This window comes from Psammomys obesus, unplaced genomic scaffold (assembly GCF_907164565.1).
Source record: "Psammomys obesus unplaced genomic scaffold, mPsaObe1.curated_primary_1811, whole genome shotgun sequence".
Lineage (NCBI taxonomy): Eukaryota > Metazoa > Chordata > Mammalia > Rodentia > Muridae > Psammomys > Psammomys obesus.
Genome location: NW_026585895.1, coordinates 41,737,051 through 41,754,275, shown reverse-complemented (window position 1 = coordinate 41,754,275; position 17,225 = coordinate 41,737,051). Strand labels below are relative to the sequence as shown.

The window sequence follows — 17,225 nt, the reverse complement described above, 5'->3', positions numbered from 1 at the left end:
ATTGATATCTCTGCTACTTGCTTGTGGTTGATATATGATCAATCCTTGAGCTTTCTTATCCCACTCTCATAACTACAGCTTGTTTTCATACGTTTCTTCTTGGAGGGTGCCTTACCTTCCTGGAAGAGGTATGTCCAAATAAACCCTCTCATAAATTGCTTCTGTGTATTGTGTTTTATCACACCAACAGAAAAGTAACAAGTACAGAAGTTGGAATGAGAAGTAGGGTGTTTTGTGATAAACCTGAACACCTTGGATTTTGGAGGGGTTTGAAAGTTGTTAACTTTCTGGAAGCAAACTTTTCTAGAAAAGTTGTTGACTTCTGGAAGCAAACCTAAATGAAGCACTCTAGTAGAAGCCATTCCTGTAATATTTTGGCATGGAATCTGCTTTTTTACTATTTCCTGAGAACTTACCTGTGGGTAATTTGAAACAAATAGACTAATTTCTTTGGAAGAGGAAGTATCACGGCAATATAATATTGAGTCTGTGCCACAGTTTCAAATAATTTCTTTTAGACAAGTCTACAATACAAAAAATAACAGGTGGGGCAGAAGGAAATCCAGAATATCTCAGTTTGGAGAGGAAAATAACACCAAGAAAGTTAATGTTTCAGCCAAGGCTTGTGGAAACAGAGCAGTTGTAGTTGTTAAACCGGTTATTGCCATTAAGGAGGGGCTACCCACTCTGCACTGAAATTAAGCGAATGGTACCTTCAAGGAACGATCCTATAGAGCTAAGCTTCTAATTTTTTAACAACAGCTGTGGAGTTGTCAGCTCTGGAAAAGCAACTAAATACTATACCTTCTGCAAATATGATTCAAGGTTCTGAGTATTCATCAGAACTGATAACCAGAACTGACAACATCATCCTTATAATATTAAATTTAGTGGCATTACAACTGAAAGAGTAAGTCTAGGGTCCTTCATCCATAGTTTCAGAAAGCTGTTGAGGCCAGAATTATTGAAGCAGTGAAGCCTGGTGATGTAAAAGACACCAAGACGCTGGAAGTGCTGAAGCCATTAGACATTTGCCAAGGAGAGCTCCATACAGGAAGTATAAACAACCCAAAAGAGAGACACGATGTAGTCAGCAAAGCTTGCGGGACTGGGCCCTCTATCCCTTTGATACTAGAAATGGAGCTATAGGATTTGGCACTTACCCTAACGGTTTTCAGTCTTGCTTTGGTCCAGAATTTCCTAACTTCTACCTCATTCTTTCCGTTTGGAAATAAATACAAAGTTTGTGGCACTGCATGTTAGAAGTATGCAATTTGCTTTTGAACTTACAGAGGATCACATTAGGAAGCTGACTTGAGTCTCTAAAGAAACATGGGTGCTTAAACAGTGCTGAAAATGAGAAAGGTTGTTAGGCATTTTAATGTTAGATTAAATTAATTTTGTATTACTGTGAGTCTTTGGGGAATACAGGTACCATGTAGTTGCTGGAATAAGACATCTCCTATGGGCTCATGTGTTTGAGCGCTTGGTTCCCATTTGGTTATGTTATCCGTATAATTTTAGGATGTGTGGCTATGTGGGAATGAATTACATCATGAATGGGTCTTGACATTCCTTAGCCTTCTCCCACTTCCAGGTTTATCTCTCTTTGACCTGCTTGTGAACTATCAGATACCTTACTCTGCTGTCATGTCTACCTTTTCTGTCATGCCTACCTGTCATGGTGGACTGGTGGACTCTTATCCCTCTAGAAGAGGTGAGACAACATAAAATTTCAAAAGTTACATTTGATCTTGGTGTCTTATCATAGCAACAAAATAGTAACTATTACATAATTTGGGGGCATATTTCCAAAGGAACCTATATACTTTTATAGAGATACCTGCTCATCCATGCTCACTGATATTCTATTAACAATAGTCAGGAAATAGAGATAAAAACACCTTAAATACTCTTCTACTGATGAATGAATAATGAAACTCTGGTTTCTTTACATAATGGTATAATTTCTGCTGTTTATAAAAATGATATTTACAGGTATATGGATGGAACTGGAAATAAATCATTCTGATTGAGGAAACCCAGGATCATATAAGATATATGGTTAATATAATCAAAATGTTGTTAGTCAAAAATATAGTTTTGAAGCACAGTAAAATTACACAAGTTTCAGTGAACACTTTCCCTTTATATTTCTCCTGCTTTTTAACATACAGCAAAAACCCACACCTCTATCAAAGGAAGACAATGCTGGGCTGTGCCTGCCTTAACATTTAGACAGGAAAGTATGTGAACAAAAGGATTCTCAGGGGAAGATGGTACAGGCCACAGGTGAGATCTGCTCTCTACTTTTATTTGGCTAACCCCATAAGTAATGTTGAGGCACAGTCTTTCACAACAAGAAGATGTTTAGGAAATGCAAATATCATTCTGAAGGCTCATCTTTCAAATGACAGTAAGAATAATTAATAATTTACTCTCCAGTCCATCTGTGCTGGAGCTGAGTGTCCATCTCCCTAGCTGCATTCCAGGCTCTAAAGAAGAAGCACAGTTCAACCTGTATCCGACTTCAGAGTGAACTCAGTCCTCCTCGTGGGTGTTGTCAAACCTAATGAACACCTATGCAAAGTCATTACAGCACAGGGTTCTGAAATGTTTTGTGCTTAATTTGCTAACAAACTTTTAATAATTATAATATATAGAAGTAACCTTCAGTGTGAAAATGAATTAATGACTTGCTAAGACATATTTATATACTGAAATAGTAGGTAATAGTAAGTCTCAAAATAACATGAGATATGATGTGGTTTGGGAATTTTTATTTATTTTGTTATGTTTTTATCTATGTATTTATTTCATGAGCCACAGCTCATGTGGAGGCCAAAGGACTACTCTCTCAGGGAAGTCATCGACCTCTGCACCACTGTGAGAATGAGGTATTGCTCTGTGGTCATCAGGATTGTATGGAAGCACCTCTGCCCGCTGTGTTATCTCGCCAGTCCCTAGTTCACAACTTGCTATCCACAAATAGCAAGTCTGAATATACACGTTTGAAATAGTTCTTTGTTCCCTATGTATTTGCTCTAACTTGAGACCTACTGATTTCCTACCTTCCTAAAGCACAGACAACTTCACCCACATTTCCTGATCACGGACTGAAGAAAAAAAAAAAAAATCAAAGCACATACCAATCCATTCTATATTTGGGGTTGATTAGGCTCAATTCCTTGATGAAATAAACACACTAAAGAGAATAAAAACCTACCGTAGGAAGATCAAGCCTTGTTGGTGTGTAGAGCTGGCACATTTATTTTTCATAATTATTTAAGCAAAAAAGTATGTATTGTTGAATTATATTATCTAAATAATATCATGTTAAAGTATTAGGTTTATGCTATAAAAATAACTCTCTAGACAGCAACTTATTTAAATTTAATACCACATCACATTTTCCTTGATTGAAAACCTTGCAGTAGACAACATAGCTAACCAGCCAGTGAAATTAACTTGCTTACCAAAGCCCATAATAATGGGGGCATTTATGAGGAGTAACAGGGGGAGCCTTTATGATTAACTGGGGGCACGAAGTGGTAACTGACAATTACATGACACTACGATTGGCTATAATAGTTGAGGGCTTTGAAGACATTTTTATGGAATTTTATTACAAAATGACTTAAGATCTTTAATTTTGCTCTTTATTTTAAATGGAATTTCAAAACCTTATTCTTTTAATCATTTTCCCAATAAAAAAATTTTGTAAGTACATTAATGAAATTCTGAATAGCATAGAAGGCCCATATTGAGTTTGCACAAAATTCATCTCTTCTAACCATTTACTATTTTAAATGCTTTCTCTTTTATGAATGCCTAGTTGATGTATTTGCCTATAAAATGGATAAAATTGGTATTTAATAACTGTTGATACAAGAAGTTGGACTTAGTAGCTGCACTTTACTCCATCTTGAACTTGAAACTTTCAAAATAGGGTACCATGCAATAACCAATGACTATGTCCATTCTGAATTTTTAAAAAACATAATTGTAAGTATTAACATTTCAAAACAAATAATTGTCATAATCATTGTCATATATTAACTGGAATGAGTATTTTATTAATTTTCCTATTATTTCATTATGTTTTGATTTAGCCCATGGTTTGTATAAATGGCTCATCCTTTGCATTCTCTTCCATCTTATTCCGTGTTTTCTATAAACAGCACATCAACTGCATTTTCTTTTATTTTACCCTGTCCTCTTGTGAAACATCCCATCCACCGCATTTCCTTCAGTCTCAGCCTATGTTTTCCATAAACAGATCATCAGAGTTTGTTATGACTCTCAGAACATAGAAGCAAAACTTGTGCATGTAACCTCGCTTCTGAGCTGTGTTCAGTATTTTCCTCCATATTTAGTTCAGACTACGGCACCAATGCACAGACAGAGCTGGCCTCTGTAGCTACGAAGCACTCACCACAGTTGGCCTCATCAGAGGCATCTGCACAGTCTGGGTCCTCATCACAAACCCACAGCTTGGAGATGCAGTGCTTTGTAGTCTTACATTGGAAATAGTCAGGAGAGCAGCTGTTTTCAGCTTAAGAAGAAAATACCTATTAATGTATAATATTCAGCATGAATGGATATTTTATTTATAAAAAGCGGTTGGACAAATGCTTGAGCCAGTTCAATGAAGACACTTCTTCTTATTAATCAGGTCCTAAGCAGAGGAAACTTAACTTATGCTTTCCTTTAATGCAAACCCAATCCCCTCCCCTACTGGAAATAGAAAGGAAACATGCTTTTGTGATGATATATGAATAAAATCAGAGTTTTCAAAAGACCTACAGGTTATATATTTGAAAACTACTTTTTAAGATGGAGAATTCAGTCTCCCTTAATTCATTTTTCAAATATATTTTAGAGTTCATTCTTATTTAGTTTATTAGCCCAAAATGAGTTAACTCAGAAGACATCAAATGAATGAGGAAATTAAAAAAGCATAGAATTTAATAAAATTCTTCAGGGTTTGTATGGAGCTTTAAAGGTAGTAGTAAAAGCTTCACTCAGACTACAAACTGCATTACTATCCTGGCAGCTTTTCTGGACCCGTTGTGAGACTGGGCAGCTGTCCTAACTCTATTCAGAACATGGAATCTTAATCAAACTGCTGGGTGACTGGACAATATTTACTGATAAAACTTTTAGAGGACAAAATAAAACTTCAGTAGGACAGAAATGTTCACTGCAGCTTTGTTGAAATATTTCACTGAAATTTGACAGGTACTCTATTCTCCAGGTCCAGTGTGTGTGTGTGCGTGTGTGCGTGTGTATTCCAGCATGTATAATAGAGTGGTTTGCCTTCTTTTATATATATTTGAGTTTTGGATTGAGATGGGTGTATAATGTGACAAGAACAAAAGTAATTTACCATTAAACTGTTTTAAATAGACTTTAAGGATTACTGCGTGAAGTATCACATAACTAATTTTGTCTTTACATTGCATAATTTCAACAGGTGTGTTATGGAAGGAATTTTGCTAATTAAAACAGAGCTGATTTACCATAACTAATTAATCCATAGACATAAAGTACCTACACTTAATATGTGGGGAAAGTCGATTTATAGAAAAGTATCCTGTTATCAACTGCTATGTCGGTTTTCTGCTTTGCTTTATAGTGGCATGGGTGAGCATGAGAACATCCGCCATAGTCTCCAGGTAGCTCTTAAAATAATGATTTAGCCGTATTTTTATTTTTCTCTCTGTTTTGTTTGGAAGTTCTTAAATAATGCACAGTGGATGACATCATTCTTGCCCACAGTTTTTCTCATTTCTCTATACTGCATGGCTTTATGAAGATTAATTTTTGTTCTTGTTTCAGTTAGGAGTTAGAAGTCCAATCAGACAGGACATTTTGAATGACTTACGACAGTCCCTTTCATCTTCCTCGTCGCCACAATCATCTTGTCCATTACATCTGAGGTTTATTGGGATACATTTCCTGTTCATGGTACACTTGAACTGACCTGGCAAGCAGATGTGTGTGTCTAAAAACAAAGAGAACAAAAGTATCTGACCTGAGACCAAAGTCTGTATTTAAGTCAGTGCAGTAATAAGCAATCAAGACTTAGACATATGTGTCAGGACTCCAGTCACCTACCACAGTTCAGTTCATCTGAGTTGTCTCCACAGTCATTCTCTCCATCACAGATGAAAGCAGGGAGGGCACAGAGTCCTGTCCCACACTGAAATCGACCTGGCTGACACTTAAATTCAGCTGGGAGAGAAAGCATACAGGCATTGTTGATGACAAACTAAGTTCCTGATTCTTAAACAGACTTTCTGACATTGTTGTGGTACTTTACATTGACTGTGTCCTGAGAATAAAGGGAAAGCATCTAATCTAGGGACCTCTTAGAGCCTGGTGAACATCGAAGTAATGTACAAGCTAGATGGCCTCCCCGCTTGGCTTGCCCTCATAAATTCCCATAACAGAGAAGGAACTAACAAAATGTCAATATGAAAACTAGAATTAAAAAAAATAATAATAACCTTTGAGTTTGGAAGTAGTATCACAAAAATGCTGACCAAGCTTGAGGACCTGGGTTCAAATCCCAGAGCCCATGTTAACAGAAGCACATGGGACCTACATTTACAGACCCAGTTCTGGATAGGTTATTCCTGACAAATGCTACCCAGTCAGCCTCACCTATTCACAGAGTTCCAGTTTAAGAGTCCCTGTCTCATCTGGGAGGAAAGTGAACCTTGGCCTCTGACCTACACATGCACATATCTTTACACAGCATTCAAGCATACACATACATGCATACACACATGTACAAACGCACACAGGAACACATAGACACACATGCACTCACATACACTAGGGGATTATGATGACTTCACCTCAGTGCATGTCAGCTGCTACACTTACAGGAGTAAAGAGTGTTTACTCTAGTTCCAATTCTTTATATAAATAATTATTTCTCCTTTCTGCTTTGCTGCCTATAATGTACTGTGGCCTCAGCACACATTCCTCAGTGCTAACTGAATACCTCCTGTGCTCATCATATTTATAGCATGCTTTGATTTAATATTCACCAATACAGTGTTTTGATATAGTAAATATTTTACATACTATACTTATAATAAGAAACAATTAATAAATGGTAGCAGTATTTTGAAATAGGCTTTGGTTATATAGAAGAAATAGTAACTAATACAGAAGACCTACTGAGATCTATTGTGTGTTAGGAGCTAGGATAGACCTATCAATGTAGATTTTTATAAGTAAAAATTATAGCTTCTCACATGACCATCACTATGATCATTTAAATGTGGGAAAGCTCAGGGTTGTTGATATTACTAATTCAGCCCAAGAGGTACAATTTTCCAGAGACAGACACCAGGTTCAGACCCAGATCTAACCCTGAAACTTTCATATATTACTCACAACAAAGCACTATTTTTGAACACATGATTGCCATGGATTATTAATTACTGACTGCTAGTTTAATACTAGGCTCTTTATTAACTCAAATTAGGGAATAAAACATAATTGAATTTTTTGAAAGGATTTATTTATTTATTAACTCTACAGTATTACGCTAGTATGTATGCGTGCAAGCCAGAAGAGCACATGTGACCTCATTATAGATAGTTTGAGCCATCATGTGGTTGCTGGGAATTGAACTCAGGACCTTTGGAAAAATGGCCAGTGCTCTTAACCTTTGAGCCATCTCCCCAGTCTCATAATTGAAATTTAAATTTGATTCGGGAAACATATTTAGCTCTTCAATACAGCATTGCAGAAAACTTTAAATACTCTAAAAAACAAATCTTAATATATATTTTACTTCCTTAGTATAAAATTAATTTAAAAAAAAATACTGGTCAAGTGTGTTAACTTCTTTCAGTGTAGAACTGCATGATGTATACATATTCCGTTTTTGTTTCCTGTTAGTCCACACAGAATTTTAATATTTTGTTGTTGCTGTTTTTTGTTATAGTAACAACTCTCTCAAGAAAAGAGTTACAGAGTTTACATGAATGCCTATGAAATAACTCAGGGCCTGAAGGGGTAGCTCAGAGGCTAAGAGCCGTAGTTGCTCCTCCAGAGCTCCTCAGTCAGTCATCAGCAGTCACACGGCAGCTCACAAGCTCTGTGACTCCAGGGTAGCACATAGACTCGTTTTTGGCAAACACAGGCACTGCATGTGTGGGGCATACAGACACACATGTAGACACCCGTACAAACGCCTACATAACATTACATGAATATTACGTTATCCGTATAATAACCGTGAATAAATCTTTTTAAAAAAGTAGAAAAACTAAAAGAAAAATCGGAAGCTAGTGTGAGGTTAATATGTGCCTTTGGGATGATTTGGATGCATTAGAACATCATACAGTACATAACGTGAACTAGCAGTGACAGAGAATTTCTCATCACTGTGTTTATACAAATTGCACCATGTGAGTTTTCGAGTGTGTGAGACTTGGGTCATGCCCCCCTGCTTTCTTAGATGAGGTTACAGGTAGTCATTATGAATATAAACAAATTGTGATAATGGAGCTCTTTGAATACAAACTAGGGCTGGAGAGATGGCTCAGTAGTACAGTTCCCAGCATCCTCATGAATTAGCCATGGTGGCTAAGAACTCTTGGTAACACCAGTTTGGATGGATTTGATGCCCTCTTCTGGCCTCATAGGCACTGTGCACATGAATGAGGTGAAACACGCAGACATATATAAAACTCAAAAGACAAAAAAAAAACAATCCAAACCCTTCACAGATTTATATACGCCACGTTTCCACTGTGATGTCTCTAAAAGTGCTATGCCAATAGATATTTAAGGAGCTAACAAAACGACTACAAGTAAACACATATGTGTTAACAATCACAAAAATCTAATTGGAAAATCATGAAAAACTACTTTTAAATCATGTAACGAAATGTCTCCATGAGGATGGATGAGAAACTGACCTCCAACGCCTGGGTAACAACAGCAAAATTAGATAAAGGTTTTCATATCAAACTAAAACATTTTTTAAAAAAAATATGAAGCAACCATAGTGGAAAAGACACCCATGAAAAAGGAGAAATGTTTAGAATATATATATTATATTATATAAATATATATATATATTAATTATGGACTTATATTCTAAATGCATGACAAAATCAACTAAAAAATAACTAACAATCTAGAAAATTTAAAGAATGGGCTAAGTACTTAACTATAAAATGAGCTAAAAGATATTACTAGTTACAAAGGGACTAAATGTTAAAACCATAAGATATTAGATCAAATCTATCAATATATATTATTTTTAAAAGACAAAGTATGCTAAATATTGCTCAAATGTTGAGAAAGGGACTATTTTTACACTGTTGATAACAATAGAAATTAGTACATAGCACAGGATTTTATGTGAAGCTTCCTCAAATGTGAAATAGGACTGGCATGTTATTTGGTGATTCTGATATATGTACATGTACAGAGAAATGTAATCAGTGTATTGGAAACTTGTAGCCACATTTTACTTTTTAATTAAAATACAACATGAAAATATTTAGATTTAACTAGGTTAAGAAGCATACACCAGCTTTTTGACAACAGTGCATCTTCTCTGAATTTTTCAAACAAACATAAACATTTGACTGCATATATTCTGAAAGCATGCAACTGTGAGAAACTCTTATTAACTCTGTAGTCAACTTTTCACAAAAGTGGATGGTATGATATTTCCAAGTTATAAAAAGAATTCAAATGTTCAAATACTAAGTGTTCATCATGCATAGGATTCCTTCGTTTGACATATTTTTCTAATTCAAACATTTTAAAATAATAATTTGATCATAATTTTATACCTATTGTCCACAAGTCCCTTTAATCATGCATTGTCTAACACATTGAAATAAAGCAATTTTCAAAAAAATCAAAGAGGAATGAATTTTTTTCAAACCACACACACAAAATATTAGAAAAGCAATGGCTTTCATTTTATTTCTCATCAAAGTGCTGGCTTGTTGCTTTCCATATGTAAAAATTACATGTGATACAACTTCCAGAGTATTCAATTGGTAATGGCAAAGAGGAAACAGTTCATCCAAGTAATCCGAAGACGTAAAACAGTTTTATAACTGGTTCTAGAAAGTTCTACAGAAGTAAGTAACTGCCTTTCATTAGCCAGTATTCTCTCTCTCTTCAGTGCAAGCCTATCTTGAACTCTATTGTCAAGGCCAATCAAGGCCAACTCATGGCTCAGTTGTCAATGGGAAGTCAGGGCAACCATGCGCTGAGACACTGGAGGAATTATCAGGATTGACTGCAAGCATCTTCAGCTTGACAGTGAAGAATTAGAGTGACCTATCGTGTGAACTATAGCAAGATTTCTAGGAAGACTTCTGATTGCACATCACCACCTAAGTCAGCAATGATTGCTAACCTAGCTGTTCTAACCACAGCCATCACACTTAAGATACATATTACAGTAGCTACTAAGAGCAGATTAAATCAATTTACAGTAAATAAAAGTTAGGATTGAAAAGGCTGACTCTTCAAGCATTTTCAAGATTTTAATGCTGACAGAGAAGATACAACTTTCTGTTCATTATATATGCAGTAATGGTTATATCTTTCCCATTTGTATCAAAAATTTGTGAATACATTAAGTCAAAAATTACATCAATTACTATACTACTGACCACTGTGTAGCAAAGGTTTTTTTTTTTTTCAGGAAAAAAAAAATTAAAAACGAAACCAAGACATTCAACCATTTCTCTTTATATTTTAAATAAAAATTTCAAGATAAAATTTGTGCATTTCAAAGATGGGAATTTATGAAAAAAATGCTTTAGTCTAAGCCTAGAATATTAGGTAATATAAAATCTAAACCCATTGTTCAGAATACTCACGACAGTCCTCGGGCTCATCGGATCCATCACCACAGTCATCCACAGTGTCACATTTCCACCAGAAAGGGATGCATTTATCAGTTTTGCATCGAAACTTTAAAGAAAAAAAGGGGGTGGAGGTGGGAGAAGATTGTTGATAACCATAACGCAGGCACATGAGTACAATGTGCACTCACGGACAGCCTCATGCAGCCTCTCCTGCTCTCTCACTGTGACTATGAGCTTGCATGGTCTTAGAGCTTCCACAATGAGGAGTGAATGCACAAACCTCAACAAAATCTGCCAGAAAAATTCACTTCTCAGAACACTGGTGATTAAATCCTGGGTGATTAATACCCACTGTGACTTAAAGTGCCCACAACCCAGCTCACCTATTCCCAAATTGTCTCAATGACTGCTTTACTCACAACAGAGCAGCTAAGTAGCCACTATTTAGAATGAATGGTCATAAAAGACTCAAACATTTATCTGGTCCCATATAGAAAATGGCTGTCAAACACTAAGAAAGGTAAAAATGGACCGGGGCTATCAGGAAGAGATATCAATGTGAAATAACTTAATGTATTTGAATTACTTGAAGAGAATTACACTTCATTAAGATTCTTGGGGACTTCAGTAAAAATCAGGCCAGCAATTATTTCTTTATAGGCTGTAGGTAAACCTGAAAGATTCTTGCTGTACAATCACAATACTGCAATTTCAGGATTGTTCTCAAACAAACAAAAACCTACCTGAGATCAGAATTTGTAGCCGCCCAAATAAATATTGTTATTTCTCAAAGACAGTGATCAATACAGTTATTTTCAGTTATTAGTATTATTTAAAAACATACATCAGAAGGTAGCATGCTTGAATGTACCCAGAGTACAATTATGCCTATATAAAAAATTCTTTATAGAACCTATTATTTGAGCAAATAATACATGTTAAATGTTTTAAATATACACATTTAGAAAGGTAAGAGAAGGGAATTCACAATAATACTTTGAAAGTTGGAAAAATAAAGCTGCAATAGTCTCTTTTGTAACAGAATTTAATATGATAATTGGAAATTCTAGTCACTGAAAATTTCAATTACAGATGTTATTTGTTTTCAAATCATTCTGATTAAAAACTGGGGTACAGAGCTAAACAGAATTCTCTGTAGAGGAATATCAAATGGCAGAGAAACACTTAAATAAATGTTCACTGTCCTTAGTTATCAGGGAAATGCAAATCAAATGACCCTGAGATTTCGCCTTACACCCATCAGAATGACTAAGATCAAAAACTCAAGTGACAACACATGCTTGAGAGCATGTGGAGAAAGGGGAACCCTGCTCCATTGCTGATGGGAATGTATTTGTACAACCACTTTGGAAATCAATCTGGCACTTTCTCAGACAATTAGGAAAAGCGCTTCCTCAAGATTCAGCTATACCACTCCTAGGCATATATCCAAAAGATGCTCAAGTACACAACAAGGACATTTGCTCAACCATGTTTGTAGCAGCTTTATTCCTAATAGCCAGAATCTGGAAACAATGTAGATGTCCTTCAACAGGAAGAATGGATACAAAAATTGTGGTACATTTACACAATGGAATATCACTCAGCTATTAAAAACAAGGAAATCTCTGAGTCTCAGCAAATGCTTTTACCCTGCTGGGAAGCTCAGTGTCCAAGTGAGTTCCCTAGTTCCCTAGACAGGGACTTTCTCTGACATGAACTCAGGGGCTGGCTCTTTGATCGACTCCCACTGAGGGAGGAACTGCCTTACCAGGCCACAGAGGAAGATAATGCAGCCAGTCATGATGAGACCAAATAGGCTAGGGTCAGATGGAAAGGGAGGAAGACCTCTCCTATCACTGGACTTGCGGAGGGACATGGGAGGAGAATACAAAGGGAAGGAGGTATTGGGAGGGGATGAGGAAGGGAGCAAGAGCTGGGATACAAAGTTAATAAACTGAAATTAATTAATTAATTTAAAAAAAACAAGAAAATTATGAAATTTCCATTTAAAATGCCAAAAGTAACCATGAGAAAGGTAGATTAGGGCAGAATTAGTTTTACCTTGACTTTTTTGTCTTAATTATAAAATAGAAGACTGATTAAGCAAAATAGTCTATTGGCATTCTTTCATGGCAATATTGACTTACAAAAAATTTGGCACATGAGTCATTTAGTAAAGAAGAGCTTTAGGAAGTTACAGCATACTTTTTGTGTGAGGAAAGAGTTCTGAGCCTCAGAATTGAACCAGTAAGTCAGAACATAAAACCTATTTTTTTCTTTTTTCTTTTCTTTATTAATTACACTTTATTCACTTTGTGTCCCCCCTGTGGTTCTCTCCCTCTTCTCCTCCCAATCCCTCCCTTCCTCCACCATCTGCATGCATGCCTCTCCCCAAGTCCACTGATAGGGGAGGTCTTCTTTTCCTTCCTTCTGATCCTAGTCAATTAGGTCTCATCAGGAGTGGCTGCATTGTCTTCATCTGTGGCCTGGTAATGCTTCTTCCCCCTCAGGGGGAGGTAATTAAAGAGCTGGCCAATCAGTTCATGTCAGAGATAGTCTCTGTTCCTATTACAATGGAACCCACTTGGATACTGAACTGCCATGGGCTACATCTGTGCAGGGGTCTTAGGTTATCTATGTGCATACTCCTTGATTGGAGTATCAGTCTCAGAAAGACCCCTGTACTCAGATTTTTGGTTCTGTTGCTCTCCTTGTGGAGTTCCTGTCCTCTCCAGATCTTATTATTTCCCACTTATCTCATAAGATTCCCTGCACTCTGCCCAAAGGTTGCCCATAAGTCTCAGCATCTGCATTGATAGTCTGCAGGGCAGAGCTTTTCAGAGGTCCTCTGTGTCAGGCTCCTGACTTGTTCCCTCTTTTCTCCTTCTTCTGATGTCCAGCCTCTTTGCCTTTCTGGATAGGAATTGAGCATTTTAGCAAGAGTTCTCCCTCTTGATTAGTTTCTTTAGGTGTACAGGTTTTAGTAGGTTTATCCTATATTATATGTCTATATGACCGAGTATATACCTTGTGTGTCTTTCTGCTTCTGGGATAGCTCACTCAGGATGATCTTTTCCAGAAGCCACCATTTACCTGCAAATTTCATGATTTCCTTGTTTTTTTATTGCTGAGTAATATTCCATTGTGTAGATATACCACAATTTGTGCATCCATTCCTCCACTGAGGGGCATCTGGGCAATTCCCATCAAATTACCAACACAATTCTTTACAGACATTGAAAGAAAAATTCTCACCTTCATATGGAACAACAAGAAACCCAGAATTGCTAAAATAATTCTCTACAGTTAAAGATCTTCAGGAGGTATCTCCATCCCTGATCTCAAGCTGTACTATAGAGCAACAATACTAAAAATTGCATGGTACTGGCATAGAAACAGACTGGTGGATCTATGGAATTGAATAGAAGACCCTGACATAACTCCACACACTTATGGACACCTGATTTTTGACAAAGATGCCAAATCCATTCAATGGAAAAAAGATAGCATCTTCAACAAATGGTGCTGGTCTAAATGGATGTCCACATGTAGAAAATTGCAAATAGATCCATAGTTATCACCCTGCACAAAACTAAAGTTCCAAGTGGATCAAAGACCTCAACATAAAACCAGCCACTAAACCGCTTAGAAGAAAAAGTGGAGAAGAGCCTTGAACTCCTTGGCACAGGAGACAACTTCCTGAACAGAACAATAACAGCACAGGCTCTAAGAGCAACAATCAATAAATGGAACCTCATGAAACTGAAAAGTTTCTGTAAAGCAAAGGATACGGTCCTCAGAACAAAACGCAGCCTACAGATTGAGAAAGGATCTTCACCAACCCTATACCTGACAGAGGGCTAATATCCAGTATATATAAAGAACTAAAGAAGTTAAACAGCAAAAAATTAAGTAATCCAATTAAAAAATGGGGTACGGAGTTAAACAGAGAATTCTCTGCAGAGGAATATCGAATGGCAGAGAAACACTTAAAGAAATGCTCATCCTCATTAGCCATCAGGGAAATGCAAAATCAAAATGACCCTAAGATTTCACCTTTCACCCATCAGAATGGCTAAGATCAAAAACTCAAGAGACAACACATGCTGGAGAGGTTGTGGAGAAAGGGGAACCCTCCTCCACTGCTGGTGGGAATGTAAACTTGTACAACCACTCTGGAAATCAATCTGGCGCTTTCTCAGACAATTAGGAATAGCGCTTCCTCAAGATCCAGCTATACCACTCCAAAAGATTCTCAAGTACACAATAAGGACATTTGTTCAACCATGTTTGAAATAGCAGCCCTATTTGTAATAGCCAGAAAACTTTTATTTGTTTTTATTTTGAGATATAGTCTCATTTAGCACGGGATTCTGTCAAATTTGATACATAGCTGAGGATAACCTTGAGCTTCTGTTCCTCTGGCCTCCATATCCCATATGTTAGATTATAGCTATACATCTCTATTTCAGGGGTTAGGGTGGCACTGGGCATTGATCTATGCATGAGACAAACATTCTACCTAGTGAGTACTCCACGCCCCAAACCATTTCTAGTGCCATCTTCACTTTTATACAACTATGCTCAGTCACCCAAAGCCTCAGTCAGTTTGATCCTTAGTGATCTTGGGCAATGTAAATGATTTACCTTTTATTAATATTTAAAATTTTTAAATGAGATCAAATTTTCTGCACAGAGAACCCATGTTTCTGAAGTGATTGATATCAAATCACTAAAAGTGGACAATAAATACATATAGCCAATATCTTTTGGTTGTCATATTATATTTTTTTTTTTTTGGTTTTTGTTTTCACTGGCTGCCTTAGAACTCACTATGTAGACCTGGCTGACATTTATCTCAAATATACCCACCTGCCTCTGCTTCCCAAGTTCTGGGATTAGAAGTGCATGTTACTATACCTAGCTTCCTATTTATTTCATATAAAAATATTACATTCATTCAGATTTGGAAACATTAGGTGAACATATTTCTAAACGTTATTTTCTTTCTGAAATGTGATACATCAATTTACATGCAAAGGATTTGGCATGGAAAAACCATAACATGAAAATATTGCTTTGGTTCAATTATGTTTAATAGAAATGGATATAAAATCTGTTTGTTAATTTAAAATGAAATTGCTTTAGTAAGAAAGCCTTTATTGTTAGCAAGTGCTGAATGTGTCTGAATAGCATGAAGCTGATTCTGGATAGAATTTTAAATACAAGAGTGTATTTTCTTTTTATAATGTGGGAGGGAATACAGATCACTAGCTGTAGGGAAAAATCTCTCTGTTCAACTGATTTTCTGTAATTTGCTTAGTGTGTGGTCATGTCTGTTGTGTTTTTTTCACAAATTACCAGAGGGGAAATACCTTTATAGAAAGTTGACACTTTGGGGAGATGAGTCTGAGTCTGAAAGCAATTGCCCTGAACATTAAATATTTCCAGTCATTACAGCATATCAGCACATATTAGTGAAATCATTCCAAGTCTTGTGTGTATTTTCAAAGTATCCTCAAGTAAGAGTGGGGAATTTCTAACACATACTTAACATCACTAGACATATCTGATTTAAATAAAAACCAACTGGTAAAATTATACATAATAAGACATTCTGCTCTCATTTCAAACTAATAAGAATGTAAAAGGGCTTTGCATCAAAGAAATCATGATAAAGCATGTGATCATTACCTCTAAATGATAGTCAACACTTTATTATTAAAAGATTTCTTCTATTTCATCTCTTGGCTTCATTTTTATATTTAAATTCAGTAACATTAAAAATAAAAATATAGAACCTCAGTGCCCCACCCCTTGCCTGCAGGTTGTAGCAGAGCCTGGGCTTGAGAAGTAGCTCAGTGAGCCTAGAGCTGAAGGAGGCGTCCACACCCAAGTGTGAGGGAAGAAGATGCTTGTCTGGTCACACTCTCCTCAGTCGCTACAGAGCACGGTTGATTATAAAGTAGAGGTTGGCTGCCATGTTGTACACAATAATTAATTAAGCTATTTGAGTCTGAGAAATCATTGGGAATGTAGAGAAACTACAGGGAGAAGGGTGGATAAGAGAAACAATTGACAGAATGAAGCATTATCTAATAAATTTTTTTTTGAGGCTGTTAAGAAATGGACAAAGCCAAAGAATGACACTATGGACATCAGTCAGGAAGGCAAGGAAATGTCCTGAGTCTTGAACAGCAGATGGGCATTTAAAACCTCTAGCTCAAGGAATTTAGCCGTACCCACAACTCTAAAACATGTGGGCGACAATGCTCTTTTGAACTACCTTCCACAAAGGGAGGATGAACTAGATAATCACTGCAGAGACTATGGATATTCATGAAGAGTTTG

The 17,225-nt window shown here is 36.5% G+C and overlaps 1 protein-coding gene across 1 annotated transcript in view; it reads right to left on the bottom strand.

The window, feature by feature from the left end:
• The window catches only part of Lrp1b (LDL receptor related protein 1B), a 2,073,786-nt gene that overhangs the window by 202,431 nt on the left and 1,854,130 nt on the right, over nt 1-17,225 (bottom strand). The window contains exons 62-65 of the mRNA XM_055599725.1: nt 10,884-10,977; nt 6,121-6,237; nt 5,888-6,007; nt 4,436-4,555 (exon numbers count right to left, since the gene is read on the bottom strand). Coding sequence (XP_055455700.1) covers nt 4,436-4,555; nt 5,888-6,007; nt 6,121-6,237; nt 10,884-10,977 — 451 coding nt within the window. The remainder of the gene's footprint in view (nt 1-4,435; nt 4,556-5,887; nt 6,008-6,120; nt 6,238-10,883; nt 10,978-17,225) is intronic.